Here is a 21,831-nt window from a genome sequence, read left to right on the forward strand (position 1 = left end):
AATTATAATTATTTCAATTCATTCTATTAAAATTTGGTCCAATCATATACCTACAAGTACTCCATTCATTGCTCTGGGTGTATTTTTTTCTTGATGGTCTTATAAATATATCTGAAGTCAAAGTTAATAGTAATGGATACTCCTTTTGTTCCATTTTATTTATTTATCTTAATTTGCAGATGTTCTCTCTTATAAAATAATATATATCAATTAATAAAATTTAATAAATTGAAAAATATTTTAAAGATATAAATTGTTTCATTTCTAATAAAATAATACAGTGAAAATATATTTAAAAAATATTTATAGAATTAAATTATATAATTCTCAAAAAATTATTAAATTTAATTTATTAGTTTATTAGTTTATTTGAATTAGAATGTATAGTTTTCTTTTTAATCATTTTATAAAAAAATTAAAAAACCTTTTTAAAAAAATTTATCTTATTGATTTAATTAATTTTTAAAATATAAATAAAATAATATCTACAATACCAAAATAGCATAATACATTTTTAATTTTTAACATGTAAAATAATTTAATTTATATAATACGAGTAAATAATGATTATGAAATTAAATTATTTATAACTAAAAATTATATGAATAAATAGAGTAAAAACTAAATGAGTAATTAGAGTAATAATAAAATAAATAGATTAAAGGCATGAGGTGAATCGTACAGGGTTGAGTAACAGCGTTGTAATGACCCAAGTGAAATATAAGGTTGCGGGAGAGAGAGCAATAGCTAGTGGTATTGCGAGCTATTGGAAAATATTGAATGCTGGGAAGGTGATCTGAAAGCAACATGAGGAAGCGAGATTTGGCCATTCTGATGCTCTCTGCTTTCGCTATATTCTTCTCACTTCAGGTAATCGCAAAACCCTAAACTTCTTTTCCTTTCTGCTGCTTTTCTAATCTTTTTTGGTTTTTGTACATTCCAGTTGATTTTTATGGTGATCTTTGTAATTAATAATTGTTTTGTAGCATGAGGGTGATTTCTCGTTTAGAGAGGCATGGTTTCATCTTTCCGATGAATACCCTATTAAATACGAAGCTGATCGTCTTCCACCGCCTGTTGTCGCCGATCTAAACGGTGACGGCAAGAAGGAAGTACTTGTCGCTACTCATGATGCGAAAATTCAGGTTCTTATGCTCCCGTATTGAAGACTCTGCTCTCTAATTTTCCCTGACCTTGGCAGTGGAGGATTTGTGGATTTTGGTAGATTTGATTGTGTGATGTGATTTTGTATTAGGTATTGGAGCCCCATTCTAGGCGGGTGGACGAGGGGTTCAGTGAAGCCAGAGTGCTTGCGGAGGTCTCCCTATTGCCTGACAAAATTCGTGTTGCATCTGGTAGGAGGGCAGTAGCTATGGCTTCTGGTGTTATTGACAAAACTTACAAGCAGGGCCAACCACTGAAGCAGGTGTTGGTGGTGGTTACTTCCGGGTGGTCAGTTATGTGCTTTGATCACAACCTAAAAAAGCTATGGGAAACGAACCTGCAGGTTTGCAACTTTGTTGTGCTTTTGTTATTCGTACTTTCTAGTTTACAAATACTTTGCTTTTTTTTTTTTTCACAGGAAGATTTTCCACATAATGCTCACCACAGGGAGATAGCAATCTCGATAAGTAATTATACTGTGAAGCATGGGGATACAGGATTGGTTATTGTTGGTGGAAGGATGGAAATGCAGCCACATGTATGTTGTAATTTTAGGCAACAGTTTTTTGTTTGTGTTTTTCCTTATTGCGACTTTGTTTACAGGGGTTGGTTAGGTAGGTAGTTTTTTTTTTTTTTAAAAACAAACTTTTTTGGATGGGAGGCAAGGGGTAGTTCTTCAAGCATTAAACTCAGAGTTTAGACATGGGCATTTGTAGCCTGCTCACTTTTATTACTTCAACTGGGGCTATCCGTTGTATACCGAAACTGATATCTTTTTTTACAGGTTAGAACCTTAAATAATAAAGAAATTGGATCTGGAATTCTGATGTAATCTTGTGTTCCCTTGTACAAGTCTGAAATATGTTCCACTGTTGGAGTCGCTTTATCATTTTTTTCCATTTTCTCTGAGTTTGTGCTTACTTTCTTCAGTGATTCTTGCTGCTTCAATTTTCAATTTTCTATGCATTCATGCAAGCTTTGCTTTCAGATCATAATTCTTTACCTTTATAATTTGTCCAGATATAAGTTGGAGACACTTCCTATAAACTTGTTAACTAGCTAGCGTTGCATAGTTTCACAGAGATGCTATACTATTGTTTGAATTAATGCAACAACAAAAACTAAGCCTTGATCTAAGTGGTTGGGATCGGCTATATGGATCCTTGTTTGAACTAAATAATATTATATGTTCAATGTTCTCATGTGGCATCTTTAATTACCATATATCCAGATGTACTTGGATCCTTTTGAAGAAATTGGGATTGCCGAGAGAAATGCCGAGCAACATAGAAGAAGTGCTAGTGAGAAGGAGGTATGCATGGACATACATTAAATACTCGTTTTCTTTCTATTCATTGGTTATTATGTATATGGGATTTACTCAATTTTGTGAGTAGACTAATTATTTGTCAACCATACTATTACTATAATTATTAGACTTGGATATAAGGTTTGCCAACATTCCAAGGGTGATGATATTTGATGACTTATTTCCTTTGTAGGCTTCAGAGAACTCTGGGTCCATGAATTTGCGCCATTTTGCATTTTATGCATTTGCTGGTCGAACTGGTGCGCTTCGATGGAGTAGAAAGAATGAGGTTACCTATTTATCAATTATTGATGTCTTCTTAGTTATTTCTAGTATCATAGTTTGCGTCTTTTTGTCATAGCGAACTGCCATGATGACTCTTAAGTCCTTGTTTTCTTCTCTTTGGAAGATGTGCAGTTCATGCCTTGGTAATTAACTAAATTTAAGTTTTGCACTATGATTTTGTCACATTGAGAATCCAATTTTCTTTAAGATGCATGTGCTTCCCATGTGTAACTCTAATTTAAGAATGAAAACACATTTAAAATTTTTCAAGATTTGTGCATTAATTCCTTTGTGTATTGAGCACAGGGACTTTCCGATTTAAAAGCATTGAGAATTTATTTGACAACAAACTTTTGAAAAATGGATTTTTTTGTCAACTATAATTTAAAAAGAAATTATGGTGCATTATATTACAATGCTCAAGACAAAACTTGAAAATGCCTATGACTATGAGCATTGATATGGGTTTTTCTGTTCTCCTGTAGCAATGATTTCTAGAGTGGAAGAGCAGTGCACTTTTAATTTTTATTGTACTGCCAATCAAATTTCTCTTCCTTTTTTGTAAAAAATATATATTTGTTATTTATGCCATTCCTTTGTAATGATAAAATGGCAAATGTAAAGTTACAACCAATTTGAATAGTAATTTTATATTTTAATTAGCAAACTATCATTTATACAACATCTTATTGGTATTTATGCTATGGTTCTTTTGTATAATGTACATTATCCCTTTTCAATTAATGATGTCATCATTTTTTTGTTTAGAATATAGAACCACAATCTTCAGATGCGTCCCAACTAATTCCCCAACATAACTACAAGCTTGACGTTCATGCTCTGAATAGCCGTCATCCTGGAGAGGTATGCCCTGGAGCCATTCTGAATAACTTATTGCTCTGAATTGTAATCACTGAATTCTTATATGAACCATGATTCGATGTTTGACACTAGCACATTGAGTTAATTTTTGTTCTTATAATCCTTCCCAGGGGAAGTAATTAATGAGTAATTAGAACAGTTGTGCTTGTTAAGTTTTTGACATTGCATTAGTTTAAGCTTTTCAGACTTATTGTTTCAAGTTGACATCAGCCTGAATATGCTTCTCTTAACAAATTTTTAAGCCTCATACCGAGACAAGCCCAAATAAAGAGAAGTCCCATTTTCTTTCCTTTAATCCTTTCACTTTTCATTATTGTTTCAAGTTGAAATCGGCCTGAACATGCTTCTGTTAATAAATTCTGAAGCCTCAAACCAAGTCACAACCAAAATAATGTTCTTTGAAAGAAATCCTTTTTTTCCTTTCACTTTTCATTATTGTTTCAAGTTGAAATCAGCCTGAATATGCTTCTGTTAACAAATTTTGAAGCCTCAAACCAAGACAAACCCAAAAAATAATGTTTTTTTAAAAGAAAAATCCCATTTTCTTCCCTTTCACTTTTCTTAATTTCCAAAATAATTTTTACTCCCTTTCTATTGGCGTGCTGAGGAATATCTTGTGTCTTAGTATGAATGCAGGGAATTTCGAGAATCAATTCTTGGAGTTATGCCACATCACTGGGTGAGCTCATTAGATGTTTTTTGTTTGCATAGTTTGTTTATGATGTTCTTTAGGAGGGTCTCAAATCACATATTATATTTATGTTTGTATCAGGATAGGAGGGAAGATACCCGGTTGAAGTTATCGCATTTCAGGCGTCACAAAAGGAAAGCTTTGAAAAAGGTTCCTGGAAAGACTTCAAACTATCCTTTTCACAAGCCTGAGGAAAATCATCCTCCTGGGAAGGACTCAACAAAAAGAATTTCTAATATCATTGGAAAAGCAGCGGATTATGCTGGGTCAGCAAAGTCTAAGAAGGTGAGGCCTGTTGCTGATTCAATGGTTGTATGTGACTGCTAATCTTTGCCAAACTGAGAATTCCTTATTTTTTACTTCAATTTCATTCTTGTTTTGCATCTAGCAGCAAACTGACCCCTTTTAAAAGCAAATTACGTAGGTACGAGTGATAACCTACTCTAAATTAAAAAAATTTTCATGTTTGTGGATATTATGAAGTTGGGATATTATGGAAGTTCTATGGTGGTGCCATAACACCTTACAAAAGAGGGAGGATGTCATAGAAGAGTTATTGTTTCTAGGTTCTTCTATACTTAATCAATTTCTCCATCATATGTCAATCAAGTAGAATTGTATGCCTTTATGCCCTTTGCACATTCCAACTTCTATATTTTTTTATTTAATTATTTACATAATAAGACAATCCTTTGCACATTCAACTACCTTTGACTTCTTTTCTAAATATTTGTGAACAGGATATCAACTTGAACTTTCTTGAAATGTATTCTATTACAAATTTTCTACTGTCCGGTCGTAAATTCTTTGGACAGATTACTTGTATCCTTCTGAATTAGTTGCATTATTGCAAGTGGAATTTTTTAAATATTAAGTCTGGATCTAACTCTTCCATTGCGGAATTGGGTTTTTGTGGCTGAAGTTTGTGAATTGAGGAGCTTCATCTGTTTTATCTCTTCTTACTAGAATATTGTTAAGCATCCAATATTACAGCAGGATGCTGAATATTGCCTATAATATAAAACTGGTGAGATGTATACCTGTTCGATCAATTAGATCAATTACCTACTAGGAAACATTAGGAAAGTAAAAAAGTTGAGTAGACCCTTATGGATTGTACTAATGAGTACTATTTTCTTCTGTTGCATTTGTGATCTTATAACTTGCATGCATGAGAGTATCCATCACCAAATTTTTCATCTGGGTAGTTTACCTTATAAACATCATCCTCTTCTCAAGTCCATTACACTTCGTGGATGCAGCCATTACCTTATATTCCAACCATAACAAACTACACTCAGCTTTGGTGGGTTCCGAATGTTGTTGTTGCTCATCAAAAAGAAGGGATAGAAGCTGTTCACTTGCCATCTGGTCGCACCGTTTGTAAGGTAAATGTTGAACTCATGACATAGTTTCAGGTAGAGTATTTTATATCAAAGGAAATTTTCATTGGGAAATGTGCAGCTGTTAAGTGGTTCTTTTTCAAGTTTCAGGTAGAGTATATTATATTATGAAAGTTTAATTGGCAAATGTACAACTGCTTAGTGGTTCTTTTTCAAGCTGCCAACCTTAACTTCCATAATTAGATTTTTCAGTTGCAGGAAGAATGAAGCCTCTTTTTCATTTTGTATATTCAATCTATGTTTATTTCTAAGTGGGTTTATCTCGCTGATACATATTTGCACACATGAAATTTGGATGGGTTGTATTCATGAATATTGTTATAGCTATGCATGTACTTTTCATTTGTTATATAGTTTCTAACAAGTTTAATGAAAATTATTAATTTCATCAGCTTCATCTCCAAGAAGGTGGCCTTCATGCTGACATTAACGGGGATGGTGTCCTGGACCATGTCCAGGTGTGTTTGGTCTTGCAACTCTCCTTTTTTATGCTTATCTTATTTCTAGTAACAAGAACTTTATACTAGGTGTTGATTTAATGTTTGTTGCATCCATATCTTAGCTTTTTTTTGGTTGAAATGTTGCAATAATGCCCGTCTGCCATGTGTCGATGTTGCTGGTTGTTGATGTGTTTAGATATGTCCATTGCTAACTTTACTTGAATGAGCAAAGTGCATGAGCTCGTTTTCCTCGATTGATAAGCATGGTAATTTCTGTTTTAAGTTTCACTTTTTTGTGCACTTCTAATTTTTAAACATTTTATGTTCATGTAAATGTTTTGTTACACTGAATTGGCTATTGCAGATAAATCTGATCCTCGGGTAAATTTGTGTTGGGTATAGTGTTATTAATTAGTGGGACATTATAAATGGGTGTTAAACTGGAATAGAATCCTAATCATTCTCTTCAGGCTGTTGGGGGAAATGGAGCTGAGCAGACTGTTGTTAGTGGATCAATGGAAGTGCTGCGACCTTGTTGGGCGGTTGCAACTTCTGGTGTACCAGTACGAGAGCAACTCTTCAATGCATCTATATGTCATCATTCCCCATTTAACTTGTTCCAACATGGAGAGTTCTCCAGAAATTTTGGTCGTACATCTGATGTATCTTCATTAGAGGTAGCAACACCTATTCTCATCCCAAGAGCTGACGGTCACAAGCATCGCAAGGGGAGTCATGGTGATGTTGTCTTCTTGACAAATCGCGGTGAGGTATGCTGTACTCCGTGCCTAGTTTCTTATTATAGCTAAATTACAATCTGATAAGAAAATTATTTTATTTGTTTGTTATTATAGTTTGGAAGTATTAGTTAGGTTGGGAGTGATGCTCATAGAAACTTAGTGTGCTGGGGGTGGCTCTTGCAACAATTTGTTTCTAGTGAGAGCATGCTCGTATGCTAACCAGTAATTTCCTCTTTTTACATCATTGGAGAAACAATATGATCTTCAAACTGGTCATTCCCATGAAGGGAAATTTGTCTCCTAATATGGGGTATCCAATTGGATCAATGTTGGTCTAATTTTCTCATGTCTGCCTCAGTAATTAGAGCAAAAGACTGAACTGGGTGAGATTTGACGCCCCTATTGGCAGTTAGTTGGATTCAACCTTGTCTGTATGTAGCTGTTAATCTTTGCAGCGACTCATTGAGGTACCACATCTTTCAGGTCACTTCATACTCTCCTGGCTTACATGGCCATGATGCTATCTGGCAGTGGCAACTATTGACAGACGCTACATGGTCAAATCTTCCTTCTCCTTCAGGGATGATGGAGGGTGGCATGGTGGTCCCCACGCTTAAGGCATTTTCTTTGCGATTGCATGACAATCAGCAGATGGTTCTTGCAGCAGGAGATCAAGAGGCAGTAGTGATATCTCCTGGAGGAAGCATCCAAACATCAATTGACCTTCCTGCGCCACCCACTCATGCCTTGATATGTGAAGACTTCTCAAATGATGGGCTTACTGACCTTATTGTTGTGACATCCAATGGGGTCTATGGCTTTGTACAGACAAGGACACCGGGTGCCCTCTTCTTCAGCACACTGGTTGGTTGCCTTCTGATTGTGATGGGAGTCATCTTTGTAACTCAACACTTGAACTCCATGAAGGGAAAACCGCGATCTTCATCTGGTCCTCGGTGAGAACTGCAATTCATACTCGCTGTTTTTCTGAAATTAATGATAACCGGCATCGAAGGAAGTCGCGGCATGAAGAGGTTGACTTCAGATCATCGGAGTAAAAAATTACTAGACCATGTATAGATCAGAGAGGATTTTATAGTATGGTAAATTTTGGAACTAACATTGTGAAAGTCTCTGGGTTGAGCTTCATATGGTTTTTAGGATTTTTTAGATTTAAACTTATACAAATTCTGTTGGCCTCTGACGTTGCCTTTGGAGAGATCTTATTAGAATTTGAGACATAATTGGAAGCCTTATGAGCACCTGTTTGGCATGATCCTTTCTCAAAATGCGCAAAGTCTGGAATACGAGAAGCATGGTTAGAGCTCTCATCGTTTTACTGTCTCAAGTTTTAATTTCATATTTTATCGAAGGATATTTGCGTCTCACACACCCATGTCTTCAAAAGGACCGTCGTCTTGTTTTTATGCAAAAAAAGATGTGTTGTTAAGCTAAATGACTTCTTGTTAACGAGTCGTAGGCTGTCAGCTGAAAGGATAGGCAGGACCATCCTTGGCGGAATCCAAAAATATAAGATAAACAAAAGGGGTTATCGTGATCCGAGGCAATCAAAATTCGGACAGAACCATTTCCCGTTAATTGCATTCGAAAGAAATGTGTCCTTTTTTTTCTTATTAGATAATATTGATTTCACTAAACACCACAAACATTACAAGCCCTAATTGACAAGAGCACGAAAAAGGAGGTCAAGCCTCGAGAAGCGGTTTCTACATCAAGGGGTCTTTAGGCTATAAGATGAAAATAAGCCCATAAAAAAAAAAAAAAAATCCTTAAAAATCAGAAATATGGTTTAGATCTGCTTGAAAGCAAGAGAAATGTTGTACCCAAACTGTGGAAGCTCGAGCTACCACAATTGGTGGCAATCACGGCGATAAAAACTCTCTCACTGTAAACAGCCAAGGGTTGGAGTTAAAATGCCCACTGAAGTCCGCAGAAAAAATGGTAGAATCAACTCTTTAAAGGAAACTCGCCCCATATCAAAAGGAGTTAGCAAGAGTGAGCGGAGATGTGCTCTTCGGTGACTTTTGGAGATCCAGCTCCGTGAGCTACCACCAATCTCATTTTGCCAAAAAAAAAATGGAAGACTTGATCAAGAGGATGCTAACTTACAGAAAACTTAAACGAGTAAACGCAGAAATCAACCCCACAACAAAGAGTTGGCAGCTGTAGAAAACCATCGTATGAAAACTTCAGCTACCACAAAACATTTAAAAAAAGAAAGAAAGGAATGCAACTATACACTGAATTCGGTTATGGAGAGAATAGACCAACATTGGATTAGGGAGAAAGATCTGGCTGTCTACTCTAGAAAGGCAGAAAAGAACAATAACACTGAATGTTCTAGAAAAAAAATAAATAAATAAAGAAGGGATGAAATTGTCCCTCAAAAAGGTTAGAGAGGGATATATGTTTATAGTTTGGCGGCAATTCATGTGAAGTTTTAGTCCTCCAAATGTGAATTGAAAATAGACAATGGAGAATGGAGTATTAGTGAACATTATAAATAATTGATCCCTCCGCTATGAGAAGACACATTGATGGTGGCATTGTTTCAGCATTTTATATAATATAAGAAAAAAAAAAAAAAAGAGCAGGATGTGAACATGCTAGCATTTTGGGCGGTGCATCAGTTTCACCATCCACTGCGAGAAAGATTGTATAAATAAAAATTGGATGGTATTTATGTTGTGCTTCTCTAATTGAGGCAATCTTCAAAATTATGACTTTTAATTGAGATTTAGAACATTAGAAAAGGATTTTTGTTAGTAATGAAATTTAAGTCCGTCGCTTTTCATGATACTTTATTAACTTTAAGGTAATTAGAGGTAGACATGATTGTTATTCTCAATTTCCGGCAAGAAGCACTAAGCTCTTCACAATCAGATACATATATATATATAGAGTAAATATAATTTTATTTTTACAAATTTAAAAGTTCAAACAGCAGAGCATATTAAAATTTACTCAACTTTGATTATACTCCTTTTTTTTTATAAAAAAATTGAAATCATTGAAAGAGATCAAAAGGAGTAGATGATTGAGGCTGGAAAACATTTATTTTCAAAAAAATATTTTTTTTATCTTTTTATTTTGGAGGAATTTTATATAAAAGTGATTAACTAAAAATGATTTTTTGAATTTTGAAATTTTTATTAATATTATCAATTTTTCTATAATATTCTTTATTCTTTACACTACAATCCGAATATTAAAATATAATTTTTTTATATATATAAATTATTTTTGAAAACAAACCGCGTCTAATTTTATATTTTATTAGTTGATTATTAAATTTCCTAAATTATATATGGAAACAAGTGGGCAAGCATTGAATTTGTGGTGAATAGATAAGAAAATCAGTAATTAATGTATTTGTTTAAAAAAATAATATCACAACATATAATATAATCGCATTTAATTTGCATAATCAGAACGTTGTAGCTAAAATAATCTGTAATTTCTGTTTAGTTTTATTAGATCTCAGTTCTTGTAATTTTAATTAAAATTAAATTAGAAAAATATTCCTCTGTTTTTTGAACCCTTAAAATGAGTTATTTAGTTAAAATTACTTTCTTAGAAGAATTAAAATTAAATTTATTTAATAATAAAGGTTGAGAAATTATAGTATGGAAAAGACTGGTGATTGAGTTGAGAGGTAGCAATTAATTAGACAAGTGAAAAGGGTGATAATAACGAGGATAAATTACTATTCACTTTTTATAATATAATTATTTTTTTTATTTTAAAAATAATATTAAAATATTTTCATTGATAAGTAAATATATCGTTAATATATTTAGCAAATATTTAACTTAACTGAATTACCTTCTTAGAGACTTCTGTTTTGTTTCCTCAAAGATATATAATATTTTAAATGATCAACGAAATTAAATGCAAATTGACATTAGCATTGAGTAGACTACCATAACCCATTAAGTAAAATTAGGCCTAAAAGTTTTTTTTTTTTCTTTTGAGAAAAATTAGGTTAAAAAATGGTGGTCCTAAAACACTTCCCCTTTGCTAGCTTAGCTCCATGTCAAAGTGGTAGCACGTAGGGGCAGCAGAGAAAGTGAGAAGCCACTTCTTAAAAGCAAACTTTACACTTTCATGTGAAAACTTGTCACTATAGATATAATCCTTCATCTCATTGCATTTTTCAAACTCACATTTAAGTTTGAAAAAAAAAAATTAGTTTTTGCTGAATTTTTAATATTTAATGTTGAAATTTTTAAATAGATATTAGTTTTATAAATGTAAAAATGTGATGTCATAAAGTATAGAAAATTATTAGTTTAAGAATTCGTTGAATAAGTAGCTAAACTTTTGGCATGGTTTGTGGGAAGTGATCATAGAGTGTAATATTCCAGTCTTGTCGTTTGAGTCCCAATTCAAATCGTGGAATCTGTCACTCATTTCCAATTAGATCTTAACTGGACTTTACTTGTGTCATTTTCGTTCTTTTTCTCTTTATTTATTTATTTATTAAAGGTCATTTTCAGATTTTATATTTTTCATATTTATTAGCAAATTTGACTTTTTTTTTTCTTTTGATAAATTCTCAGTCTCTTTAATTTTGTTTATAATTATAGAACAGAAACTCCTCCATTTTTCCGATTCTCTTACAAGATGATGATGGAGATAAGGAACTCATTTCTTGCTCTGTTATTTCTATAATTCATTAAAAAAAACACATATTTTCACCATTGAACTTACTAATTTCATACAGAAACAATTTCAATGATCAAACCTGTTGCCCTTTTTTCCATCCCTTTCTTGATAATTGAATACGAGAAATGTTTGTGAATGAAGTTTTATTGAGAAAGTGATAAAAAAAATAAAAAAAAAATAGAGAATGAATGGGACCAAAACCCTAAATAGAAAGGGTCCTACCCTAGGGGAAAAAATTCAATATAAAACGAGAAATGGTGGGCCAAGAAAAAGACAAGAATGCATGCGAGAGGTACTCTCTCTTGGAGTTGGAGTCCCCCAAGTCCTCCTATTACTTGTTGAAAGAATGTTGTAATGGCTCTTTGGATCTCCTTCGTTTCTGGTTCAAAATTATTAAGCTACTGTTTATATTTAGTTGGAATCGGCAATGGCCAAAACCCAAAGCTTTTTGCTTTTTCACTTGCCTTCCATTTCCATATCCATATCACATGCTTCCTTGTTTCCATCAGCTGCCCATTTAATGTTTTGATAGCGACTTTAAGGCTCTCTCAGCCTCAGGCCTCTTCAATTCAGATCACACTTCACAATCCCAAATCCCCCTTTTTCTCTTTCGACTCGTACTCGGCTACTCCCAATGCCACAATGCAAACAAATCAAGAATATTTTTTGTCACCACCAACACCTTCTGTCATCCCCAAGAGAGTTTTTTTTTTCTTCAGTATTCACCAACTGAGATGGGATACCTGTATATAAGCTGTATATGTGGGTTTGCCCAAAATGGAAGTTTGATAAAAGCGTGAAATTGCTGCAGCTTATTGCTACCCAAATAGTTCGTTAGCTTTGGGATCTGTGGCTTTCTCATTTATGGGTTTTGTTCTATAGTTTTTTTTTATATCTCTGCCTGTTTTATATATATTTTTTACATGAAATATCGTTTCCCTCTAAAAGCTGCTCTCTAGGAAAGCAATCATATGCTCCCATAATTTAATTATTTATTAGTTTTTTAATTAATAAAATAAAAATATTAAACAACCCTATTTCAATTTTGATGAAAAAAATATATACATATTTCAATTCAATTCAAATAAACAAATGAAACCAACAGTAACTGTTAATGAGTAATTATGATTGGCAGAGATGAATAAAGAGAATTTGCATCAATATTCCCACTGTAGAAAAAAAAATGGATTGAGAAATTGAAATAAAGTAAGGCAGAAAGGTGGCGGTGAGTCGACCATGGGAACAAACACAGGGCTCGAGATCATAAGTAACAGATAAGTATACTCAATTATTGGGACTCGTACACGCACCATTCACTTCTCTCTCTATTTTTTTTTTTTTTTTAAATTTCAAATCCTTGCAATGGAAAATAATTCTTTTTGAAATTTAGAATAATTTAATAATAATTTTCAAATAATAATATTTTGAATTTAAATATGGATTACGATCAGATCTTGTGATGCTCGTTGCAAACGTTTTATTTTACGGATGAATACAATAATACCTGTAAAGGAGTGTAATCTAAACGTATAATATTCAATTTTATATCAGTTTAAGTAAAAAATATATTTTTTTTATAAATATTTTAAATATTTTTTTAATTAAATTTTAAAATGAGTTAAATTTAATATAATATAAATTATAATTATAAGTAATTTTGAAAATTTAAAATATTATAAGTTAAAATTCAGCAAGCAGCAGAACCGTAGCCTACTGTTTGATTTGTGATGTGAGTTGGCATGAGTATGATATACTTTTGTTTTTTGTGGCCATATAATATTTTTATATACGTTGTCTTAAACTCATGTGAATTAATATTAAAACTATATTTCATTTTAATTTTTTGAAATTAAATAGAATGAATTATCACAATCCAAAATCATAATAAAATTCGACATTTATTAATTTTTCAATTAATGAAATAAATAAAAAAATTATGTTTTTTAAATAATTAATACATGTTTACTTTGAAGAATAATATTTCAGTATTTTTAATAGTTCAAATAATTTCTAATATTTTGATTTATTTTTTTATTTTTTTCGTGAATAATTAATACATGTTCATAAATAGTTTAACATTTCTTATCATAAAAATATTAAAATTTCTAAATAAAATTATTGAAAATTTCTAAAAGGGGGTCAACGACCCTTCCAAATCTCTAATTAGTTGTCTTTAGATAGAAACGAAAATTTGTTGATATTTTATTCTAATGGTGTGGCGGAAATTAATTATCTTTTTTATTTAAAAGTATTTTAATTTTTTAAAAAATACAAATAGCAGGTATATTTACTATTTTCTCCAAATATACTATCATAATTAAATTAAAAAAATAAATAAATATATCTATATATCAAAAGAAAACCGTTCATTATTTGCAAGCTACCAGATAAATATAGTAGCTTTTTTTTTTCTAAAAATTAGCGGACTTAAATGAATCAAAAATTTTATAAATAAAAAACATTTTAATTATGGTAAATAATATTATATTTTAAGTTTATTTTCTTAATGGGATGAAATGTGAAGCATCCATCTATATCATGACAGGTAAGATTTTCATAAAGGAAAATCATAATACTTGTCTTTCTGAGATATAATTAAATGTAAAAATTATCGTGATTTTAGTTTATTTAATATTTATTTATTGTCTTGAGTGTAAAAAATTTTCAATAAAAATAGGAAACTGAAGAATATAGTGGGTCCCAACTAAGTACTAACTAACAAGATTGAGAAAGTGGCTAAGGTTTGGTAGTGGACGAGAGCGTAGGCCCTACCTGATAGCTTATCATACAACAAGTTATCTGTAGGCTACAGCCGACAGCAACATTTAATTTAGATTAATCTAATTAATTAACTATTATAATTGGATTTACATGTACAATCGAATATGAGTTTTTTTAGTTTCTATAATTTGATTGAATGGCTTAGGATCAGAACGAAGAATCCTCGATGCTCAAAACGGCATTATGATTGGATAAAAAAGTAATTTTATTTTAGCCCTGTATAATAAAATGAAAATGTTACAAAGGAAAGTAGTTTTTTAATGACAAATTATAATTGTGTCCTTAAATTTTCAAAAATAACATACAAAATATTGGTTATATTTTTGTAATTTTCAAAAATTCCTCCACTTTTCCCTCAAGTTTGATACTTTATATGATAGGATTTATTCAAATAAATTTTTATAAAACTATATAAAATTTCTAATAAGTTGAAAATATCTTAAATTATAAGGAATTAAATTCTCTTATTTCAAATAATATAACTATTTAAAAAATAAATTAAATTGAATTTACTTATCAATTTATTCTCAATCAAAGATAAAAATACTAGAAAAATAAACATCGTTCACTATCAAAATTATTTAATATCAAATTTACTTTTTTGATATATATTGAAACAATAAATTTTATTAATTTAAATACTTTATCATTTAAAAAAATTACATATTTTTTACTGAATTAAGAAAAATTAATTAATACAATTAAAAATAATAAATTTTATATTATCTTTACTAATATATACCATCCACTTATATTATTTCATTAAGTTTTAAGATTTATTTTGGTAATGCATACTCCATCCATTCACTTTTATTTGTAATTTAAAATTTTTACTTGGTGATAAAAAAAAATCGTAGCAAAATAATTATTTATTTGACTAAATTACCCTTTATATTACATAATTACTCTAATGTCAATGATTTCTCTTTATATTGATCTATTAATAAAAACTGGGATAGTTAAATGAGATGAAAAAAAAAAATGATAATAATATATGTTTTAGGAAATTGTAAAAGTAGTTATAAAGATAAAATTAAAAGAAATTAGTTAATAGTTGTTTAGTCTTATTAAAATGATTTTCAAGAAATAAACTTTTCAAAAGTGAGAGATAAAAATGAGTGAAAAGAGTTTTGTATGGGGAAAAATCAGGCAAAGGAGATTGCAACTAAAATGCCAATAATAATGGGAAAAATTACAAGCCTAATAAGGAGCAAATAATCAAGCATGAAGAACAGGGTTACCCAAACAAGGACACAACAACTCCATCCACTAGAATAAATTGGAAGGTCGATCAACACCGCCTCTGCACCATCCACAACAGCCAGACCAGAGAAGGAACACGTCCAACCATCCAACAACTCTCAACCGCTAGAAAAACCACCTATAACCCCACATGTAAACTGCCTAAACCATCAAATAACCCACAATCTAGCTGTGACGCCTAAAGAAACCACAAAACTCAAAAGCACCATCCAGTTTCTAAGGTCGCACCAACGTGGCCTATAGTATTTCCAGTCTATTATAGTTTACTGTTGATGCCCAACCATAAGAAAAGTGAAACTCAAAGTCATTAAAACATTCTCTCTCTCTATATATATATCCACATCTTAAAAGCAATAACCTCTCCAAAAGGATTAAGACTTAAAAACCCTCAAATATTTTAGAATTATATATCCACAAGCAAAGAAAACAGACCGACTCTTCATCGGCTATCAAAATTGTATTCACAAAATTTTTGCTATTGTTTTTCGTTTCTCTCATTATAATATTAATTTTTCAAATCCATTATATATTATTTGTTAACAATGTCCCTAAATAAAGTTGTTATTTATCTGATAAATATTTTACTATTTAATAATTGCTCTTTTAAAATTATTATTTTTTATATAAAATTTATTTTTTTAAACAGTTATACAATGTATTAATTTATAAATTAAAAAAAACAATGTCTCCAAATAAACAAATAGTCTGTCAAATTAATTAAAAAATTTAAAATTATTGCACTTAGTTATAGAACTAAATTAAAGAATATTTGCAGAAAAAATAAATTAGAGAATATTTAAAAAGTACGAGGAGGTGGCGCTGTGTCCCCCAGCACAGGCACAAGACCATACAAGGCGTGATAACTATTATTTTTAAACATTTTTAAAAATCAATAAGAATACGCCTCTTTTTCACTGCCCAAATCTATTTGCCTCAATTATATAATATATAAGAATTTGGCGTGGGATAAATTTGCATGGCAACACACAATGACAAAAGTGACCCTAAATGCAGACACATGGATATCAAATAATGGACGAGACTATGCTTTACAGCTACACCTGCGAGTAATGTTATTATTATTTTGACGTTTTCAGGTCATTAAATGAGGTTAAGAAAAAACTAATTATAATTATGAAAACAAAATTCTTTTCTTTTAAATTTGTAAGGAAATTGTGCACATGAAAAAACAATAGAATAAACGGGAAAATATAAAGGGAAGGTCACAAGGAAAAAAAAGCAGCGGGTTTTCCGGTGAAAAAGAAGAGCAAAAGCTGGTGTGGCGCCACGTGTAAGCATAATCAACCGTTGGATTAGCACGAGATAGATCGTTCTCATTGAGAGAGAGATGAGATCATGACGTCCATGGCCAATGAGGAGAGAGGGACACAGTTTAGAGAAGAAGAAGAAGAGAGAGAGAGTAGTTTTGTTATAGAGACACGAGGCATTGCTCAGAGAAGTTAAAAGGCTCAGCACTGCAAGAATCAGAGAGAGAGAGAGAGAGAGAGAGAGGGAGATGGTGTGAGAGAATTAAATTGGAGTAGCAGAGGAGAGAGAATGGCTATGGCGGCGTTGCAGAGAGAGAAGAGCAGCAGAAGCAGCAGCGGCAGCTGTAATTCTGTGTCTTGGAATTAAATGAGTCTTCTCAATTCCAACACTGTCAACTAAAAGTAAAAGGAAACCAAACCGAAGGAAACAAAGGAGGAATTGAAGGCGCGATTAACACTGCTCCTCTCCTCAGCTCTCCATCCTCCAAAAGTTGCCGAATTACTATTCGTAGGCTGTCGAAATTACCATCCAAACCACCACTCCACCGCCACCAACAACAACTACTCAACAACAAGAACAAGAACAAAACTAATCACCAGCTACGCGGCTGTTTACAGACCAGATAAAGTGAGGAGAGAGAGACAATCACGGAGGCAATACACGTATACGACGCAAAATACGAAGCACAAACAAATTGTAAGAAAAATTCTCTCCCACTCAAGACCCAAAATTCAAGAGACTAACCATTTCATATCTGGGCTCTTTTCACAAGCCAAAAACCAGAGAGGTAGCTTCTGATATGGATTTTCTCTCAAAATTGGGGTTTGGGTCAGGCTTAGAGGAGGAACAATGGCTGGGCTGTTCTCATTAGGTGGTGGTAGTGGTGGTGGAGGAGGAGGAGGTAGAGGAAGTAACCAAGACGACCAACATGACCACCCACCAACTGAAATCCCACAAGAAAGCTGGTACTGGTACAAAAATGAAGATATTCCTTACAAGGGTTTTGAGCTATGGCAACAACAGGAATTTCTCTATCAACGCCATCAAAATCCACAGCAACATCTTTACTCTTCGGCTGCTGGGTTAGGGGTAGGCCCAAGCAGGAGCTCAATCAACGTCTCTGATGAGTCTTCGTCGAGATCAGCCTTCATGATGATGAGGTCCAGCAGTGGAGTAGGCGTGAGCTGCCAAGATTGTGGCAACCAAGCCAAGAAAGATTGTATACACATGCGGTGTAGGACTTGTTGCAGGAGCCGAGGATTAGACTGCCCAACCCATGTCAAAAGCACATGGGTTCCTGCTTCCAAACGCCGAGAAAGGCAGCAGCAACTCAATGCTTTGCAGCAACAGCAACTTCGCGGAGAGAATCCCAAAAGACTAAGTGAGAATCCATGTTCTTCCTCACTTGCCTGCATTCGCTTACCCAACAGCGCCTCAGATGCAGGTATATACACAACATAAAGTTGCTTAATATATTTCTTCCTCTTTTTTTTTTTTTTTTTTTAAAAAAGATATTTTCCTTCTCCAACAACTCAAAGTTCAGTGATTGACTCTATAAGAATGTAGAGGCACATCAACAGAGTATCTAGAGACCATATCTATTGCGTGTAACGAAATCGACCTTCATAGTAAAAACATCAGCTTTTCTTTTCTTTTTCTTCCCTTTTACTTTTCCTGATATTGTTTTCTAGTATTCCTGACGAGTGGATTGACAGGGAAGAAACAATTTTTTCTCCTCTTTGCGTGCGAGTGTGGTTTTTTTTGGATATCTGTGTTTATGCTTTTCGTCTGGCCTTTCATATTACATAAAATAATTTAATAAAAATCCTATTTTTCTTCTCTCAATGCTTGTTTAATCTGAGCTGATCTTTCTTCTAACGGTTTAGGGTTAGAACTTGGAAATTTCCCTGCAGAAGTTAGCTCTCCTGCTGTATTTCGCTGCGTAAGAGTGAGTGGCATGGAGAAAGATGATGATCAATACGCCTATCAAACGGCTGTCAACATTGGAGGCCATTTGTTCAAGGGTATTCTTTATGATCATGGTCCTGAAAGCACCTATATGCCTGCTACTGAAACCTCCTCCGCTGATGCTAGTGGTGGAGTTCAACAGCTCAACTTAATCACAGCTGCCACTGCCTCCGCTGTAATCTCTCCCACCGGTGGTGGTGGAGGCATAACGTCTGCCTCATCAAGTGCAGCAGCAGCATTTATTGATCCTTCCTCTCTATACCCAACTCCACTGAACACTTACATTGCTGGTACGCCATTCTTCCCAAACCCAAGATCATGAAATGGAAACTACCCCATTTCATTGTCTTTCTGTCTCTTCCATATTTCCACCTTTTTTCACTGTCTATTGGCAAGTAGTTTACATTGATGATGATAAATGCTGTAGAAGAGAAGTTCATTTGACAAGTTCATTGAAGTATAACTACCTAAACTGAAGAAAATAATGAAAAGAAAGCAAATGAGTAAAGAAAAGAAAAAAAAAAGGAAAAAAAGAAAGAGAGATCGACCTAAAAGCAAATTATCAGGAACATCTTGTCCTTATTGCAAATTTGAAATGCCTAAGTAATTCTTTTCTCTCTTTTTTCTCTTTATTTTTATTGATCTCTAGATTTTCCTTTCTTAGATCTCTCAGTGAAATCTAAAGTTGTGTCAGTACAAGATGCTCAGCATCAGCAAGTAGCATATAGTGCAGTATGTGGCTGTTTCTTGTTATTATTTATTATATTATTTTCATCTTGGGGGGATTGAATTTGCATTGCACTAGCGACTTTGGACTTGCAAGCTGCCTTTTCCCTGTTTACCCGTAACTTTGCCGGTTTGAAATGGTTTCTTCTATGGTTGGACAAACTACAAAGACAACATCATTTTTTCTTAACGCGGTATGGGCTTTGTCCAGCCATGCATGAGAACATTCAAGTTCAAAAGCTAAGGGAATATAATATTCATACATATATAATAACATCTTCATGTGATATTAATCACTTTTTTTTTCCTCTCTGAGTTTCTAATTAGATTAGACATGCATAGATGTGACTTCGAAGATAAAATGGGAAATATATTATGGGAACTAAATGGGTAAGGTATACGCCGAAAAATTAATTTTTAATCTAAACTATTCGAACCTATTCCGAGCCTCATTATTATTATTATTATCTGAATTTTATATATTTTTATTAATAATTTATATAAAAAATGTTTTTCATTAATAATTTTCATTTAAAAAATCTAATATTTCTAAAAAATATTTAAATTTAATTTTTAAATGAAAATATATATATAAAAAAATTATAAATATTATTATAAAATATATTTTTTTATATTAAATTAATTATTTATATAAACCGGTTCGATTGTGGGTACCTATATATAAAATCTAAACTTTATCCAAACCTGTAATGGGTATTTTTTTTTAATCCGAACCCGTCCTAAATCTGATTATAACTACTCAAACATATTCTATTAGAATTTGGTCAAACCTGTCCTATTAGGGTTCGGTCGGATCGAGTACCCGTAAATACCCTATCCGTTGCCATCCCTAAAATTTTTACTTATCAGCTTCCATTGTTTAATGCACCTGTAGCAAGATATTTATATATACACATACTGTTACATATTTTACACAAATAGGATCATTTCCAAATGATTTGGATCAAGTGAAAGAAACTGAAAGATTGAGAAGCTTTCCTTAATGTACAAAACCTTCTGAGCCAAATCATGTCCTCTTCTTTTTATCACTACATACATAATATGCCCTCTGCACTTAAAAGTATTTCTCTCTTCCCAATAAGCAAAAAAAGGTATTTGTTCCTGAAAATTGGTTTCTTGTTTCCTCTACTACATCGTTTTTGGACGAAAATACTTTGTTTTCAATAATGCCAACACCTAATGAGACTATGTGCAGCCGTTCTGTACTTTTGCTATTAAATCTAACTTCACGTTGCAGTGTTTGTCTACAGCATCAACTAAGATCAAATATTAACCAAAAGCTTTATCTCTAACCTAGATGGAAATTTTCTTTTGATTTAAGAATCAGAAGTCTACGATCTCTTCGTTTTTGTGTAGACTAGACAATTAGTAAACTGGTTCCCTCAAGAACATAAGGAAATGATACAGTTGGATCCTTTTTTGATAGGCAACCGCCATGTTACTTTTAGTGAATAAATTATTTATTTAAAATACATGTACTACGTTCATTTTCCACATGTAATCCTACAGGCTTTCTTAATGAAAGGAGTTGCTTTACTAAAATCTTCACATAATCTCATGGTAAGGGCTTGTGATGTTAAATGTTAATCATCAGCATAAAAATAGTTATGATGAACTGGGGTAATAAAATAGAAATGGTTCCAAGAACCTTGGAAGACAATTTTATACCAAATGTAAAGTGAGGTGTTATACGTTCGATATTAGCTGTTGATTATGAATTATCTGCTAAATATTTGTTCAGTTTTTGTAATTTTGGGTCTACAAGGGAAGTTCTTTAAGGACAAGCACTAAAAGAATAAGCTCTCTTGAAATTTTTTGTTACCCTCCTTTGGAAAGTTAAGATAAATTACAAAGTTATTTTGGCTAGGTGTTGTAAGTGGAAATGAAATTTCTAATATTATATGTAAATTTGTAATCTAAGCTTGAATTTCAGTGGAACATACTCTCGATGGAAAATTTCTGGAAGCACCTATTTGTTATCTTAAATGTTCATGCTGTGTGAAGTATTCAGAGTGCAGTGTTGTTGTTTTTTCTGTAAATAGCATGGTACATTGCCTACTTAGTGTTTTTGTCATTCTTACTTGGGCTGAAAACTTTTAGAAAAGAAGATGGTTTTTGTGTAGAGACTGACGATGAAGTTAGCTAGGGAAAAAACAAAGTATTAAGCATTGCATGACAAGTTTGCGTACATATCTTAATG

General features: G+C 32.5%; 2 protein-coding genes across 5 annotated transcripts; both read left to right on the plus strand.

The window, feature by feature from the left end:
• The first annotated feature begins 688 nt into the window (after window positions 1–688).
• On the plus strand, window positions 689–8,034 carry LOC110609062. Of its 2 annotated transcripts, none has more exons than XM_021748379.1 (13): window positions 689–870; window positions 987–1,145; window positions 1,256–1,507; window positions 1,583–1,702; window positions 2,396–2,476; window positions 2,667–2,762; window positions 3,527–3,622; window positions 4,266–4,319; window positions 4,413–4,616; window positions 5,594–5,719; window positions 6,127–6,192; window positions 6,645–6,944; window positions 7,398–8,034. In XM_021748379.1, the coding sequence occupies exons 1-13, from the start codon at window positions 808–810 to the stop codon at window positions 7,872–7,874; spliced, it is 2,094 nt and encodes a 697-aa protein (XP_021604071.1). In that variant the 5' UTR covers window positions 689–807; the 3' UTR covers window positions 7,875–8,034. The 2 variants fall into 2 exon arrangements, with proteins under 2 accessions (XP_021604071.1, XP_043810023.1); XM_043954088.1 differs by having other exon boundaries at window positions 6,672–6,944.
• Window positions 8,035–16,903: 8,869 nt separating this feature from the next.
• On the plus strand, window positions 16,904–19,674 carry LOC110607631 (protein SHI RELATED SEQUENCE 1). Of its 3 annotated transcripts, none has more exons than XM_021746800.2 (2): window positions 16,904–18,360; window positions 18,830–19,674. In XM_021746800.2, exons 1-2 carry the CDS (start codon window positions 17,766–17,768, stop codon window positions 19,204–19,206), a joined length of 972 nt encoding a protein of 323 aa, XP_021602492.1. In that variant the 5' UTR covers window positions 16,904–17,765; the 3' UTR covers window positions 19,207–19,674. The 3 variants fall into 3 exon arrangements, with proteins under 3 accessions (XP_021602492.1, XP_021602481.1, XP_021602487.1); XM_021746789.2 differs by having other exon boundaries at window positions 16,905–18,360; window positions 18,803–19,674; XM_021746795.2 differs by having other exon boundaries at window positions 16,905–18,360; window positions 18,809–19,674.
• Window positions 19,675–21,831: the final 2,157 nt, after the last annotated feature.

Source organism: Manihot esculenta, chromosome 2 (assembly GCF_001659605.2).
Source record: "Manihot esculenta cultivar AM560-2 chromosome 2, M.esculenta_v8, whole genome shotgun sequence".
Lineage (NCBI taxonomy): Eukaryota > Viridiplantae > Streptophyta > Magnoliopsida > Malpighiales > Euphorbiaceae > Manihot > Manihot esculenta.

Bases quoted from the DNA above. Each gene is read 5' to 3' on its own strand.
- LOC110607631 (XM_021746789.2), top strand. From the start codon at position 17,766: ATGGCTGGGCTGTTCTCATTAGGTGGTGGTAGTGGTGGTGGAGGAGGA. The intron at 18,361-18,802 runs GTATATACACAA...CTAACGGTTTAG, and splicing joins CAACAGCGCCTCAGATGCAG to GGTTAGAACTTGGAAATTTC.
- LOC110609062 (XM_021748379.1), top strand. From the start codon at position 808: ATGAGGAAGCGAGATTTGGCCATTCTGATGCTCTCTGCTTTCGCTATA. The intron at 4,320-4,412 runs GTGAGCTCATTA...TGTTTGTATCAG, and splicing joins GAGTTATGCCACATCACTGG to GATAGGAGGGAAGATACCCG. The intron at 4,617-5,593 runs GTGAGGCCTGTT...TCGTGGATGCAG, and splicing joins GGTCAGCAAAGTCTAAGAAG to CCATTACCTTATATTCCAAC.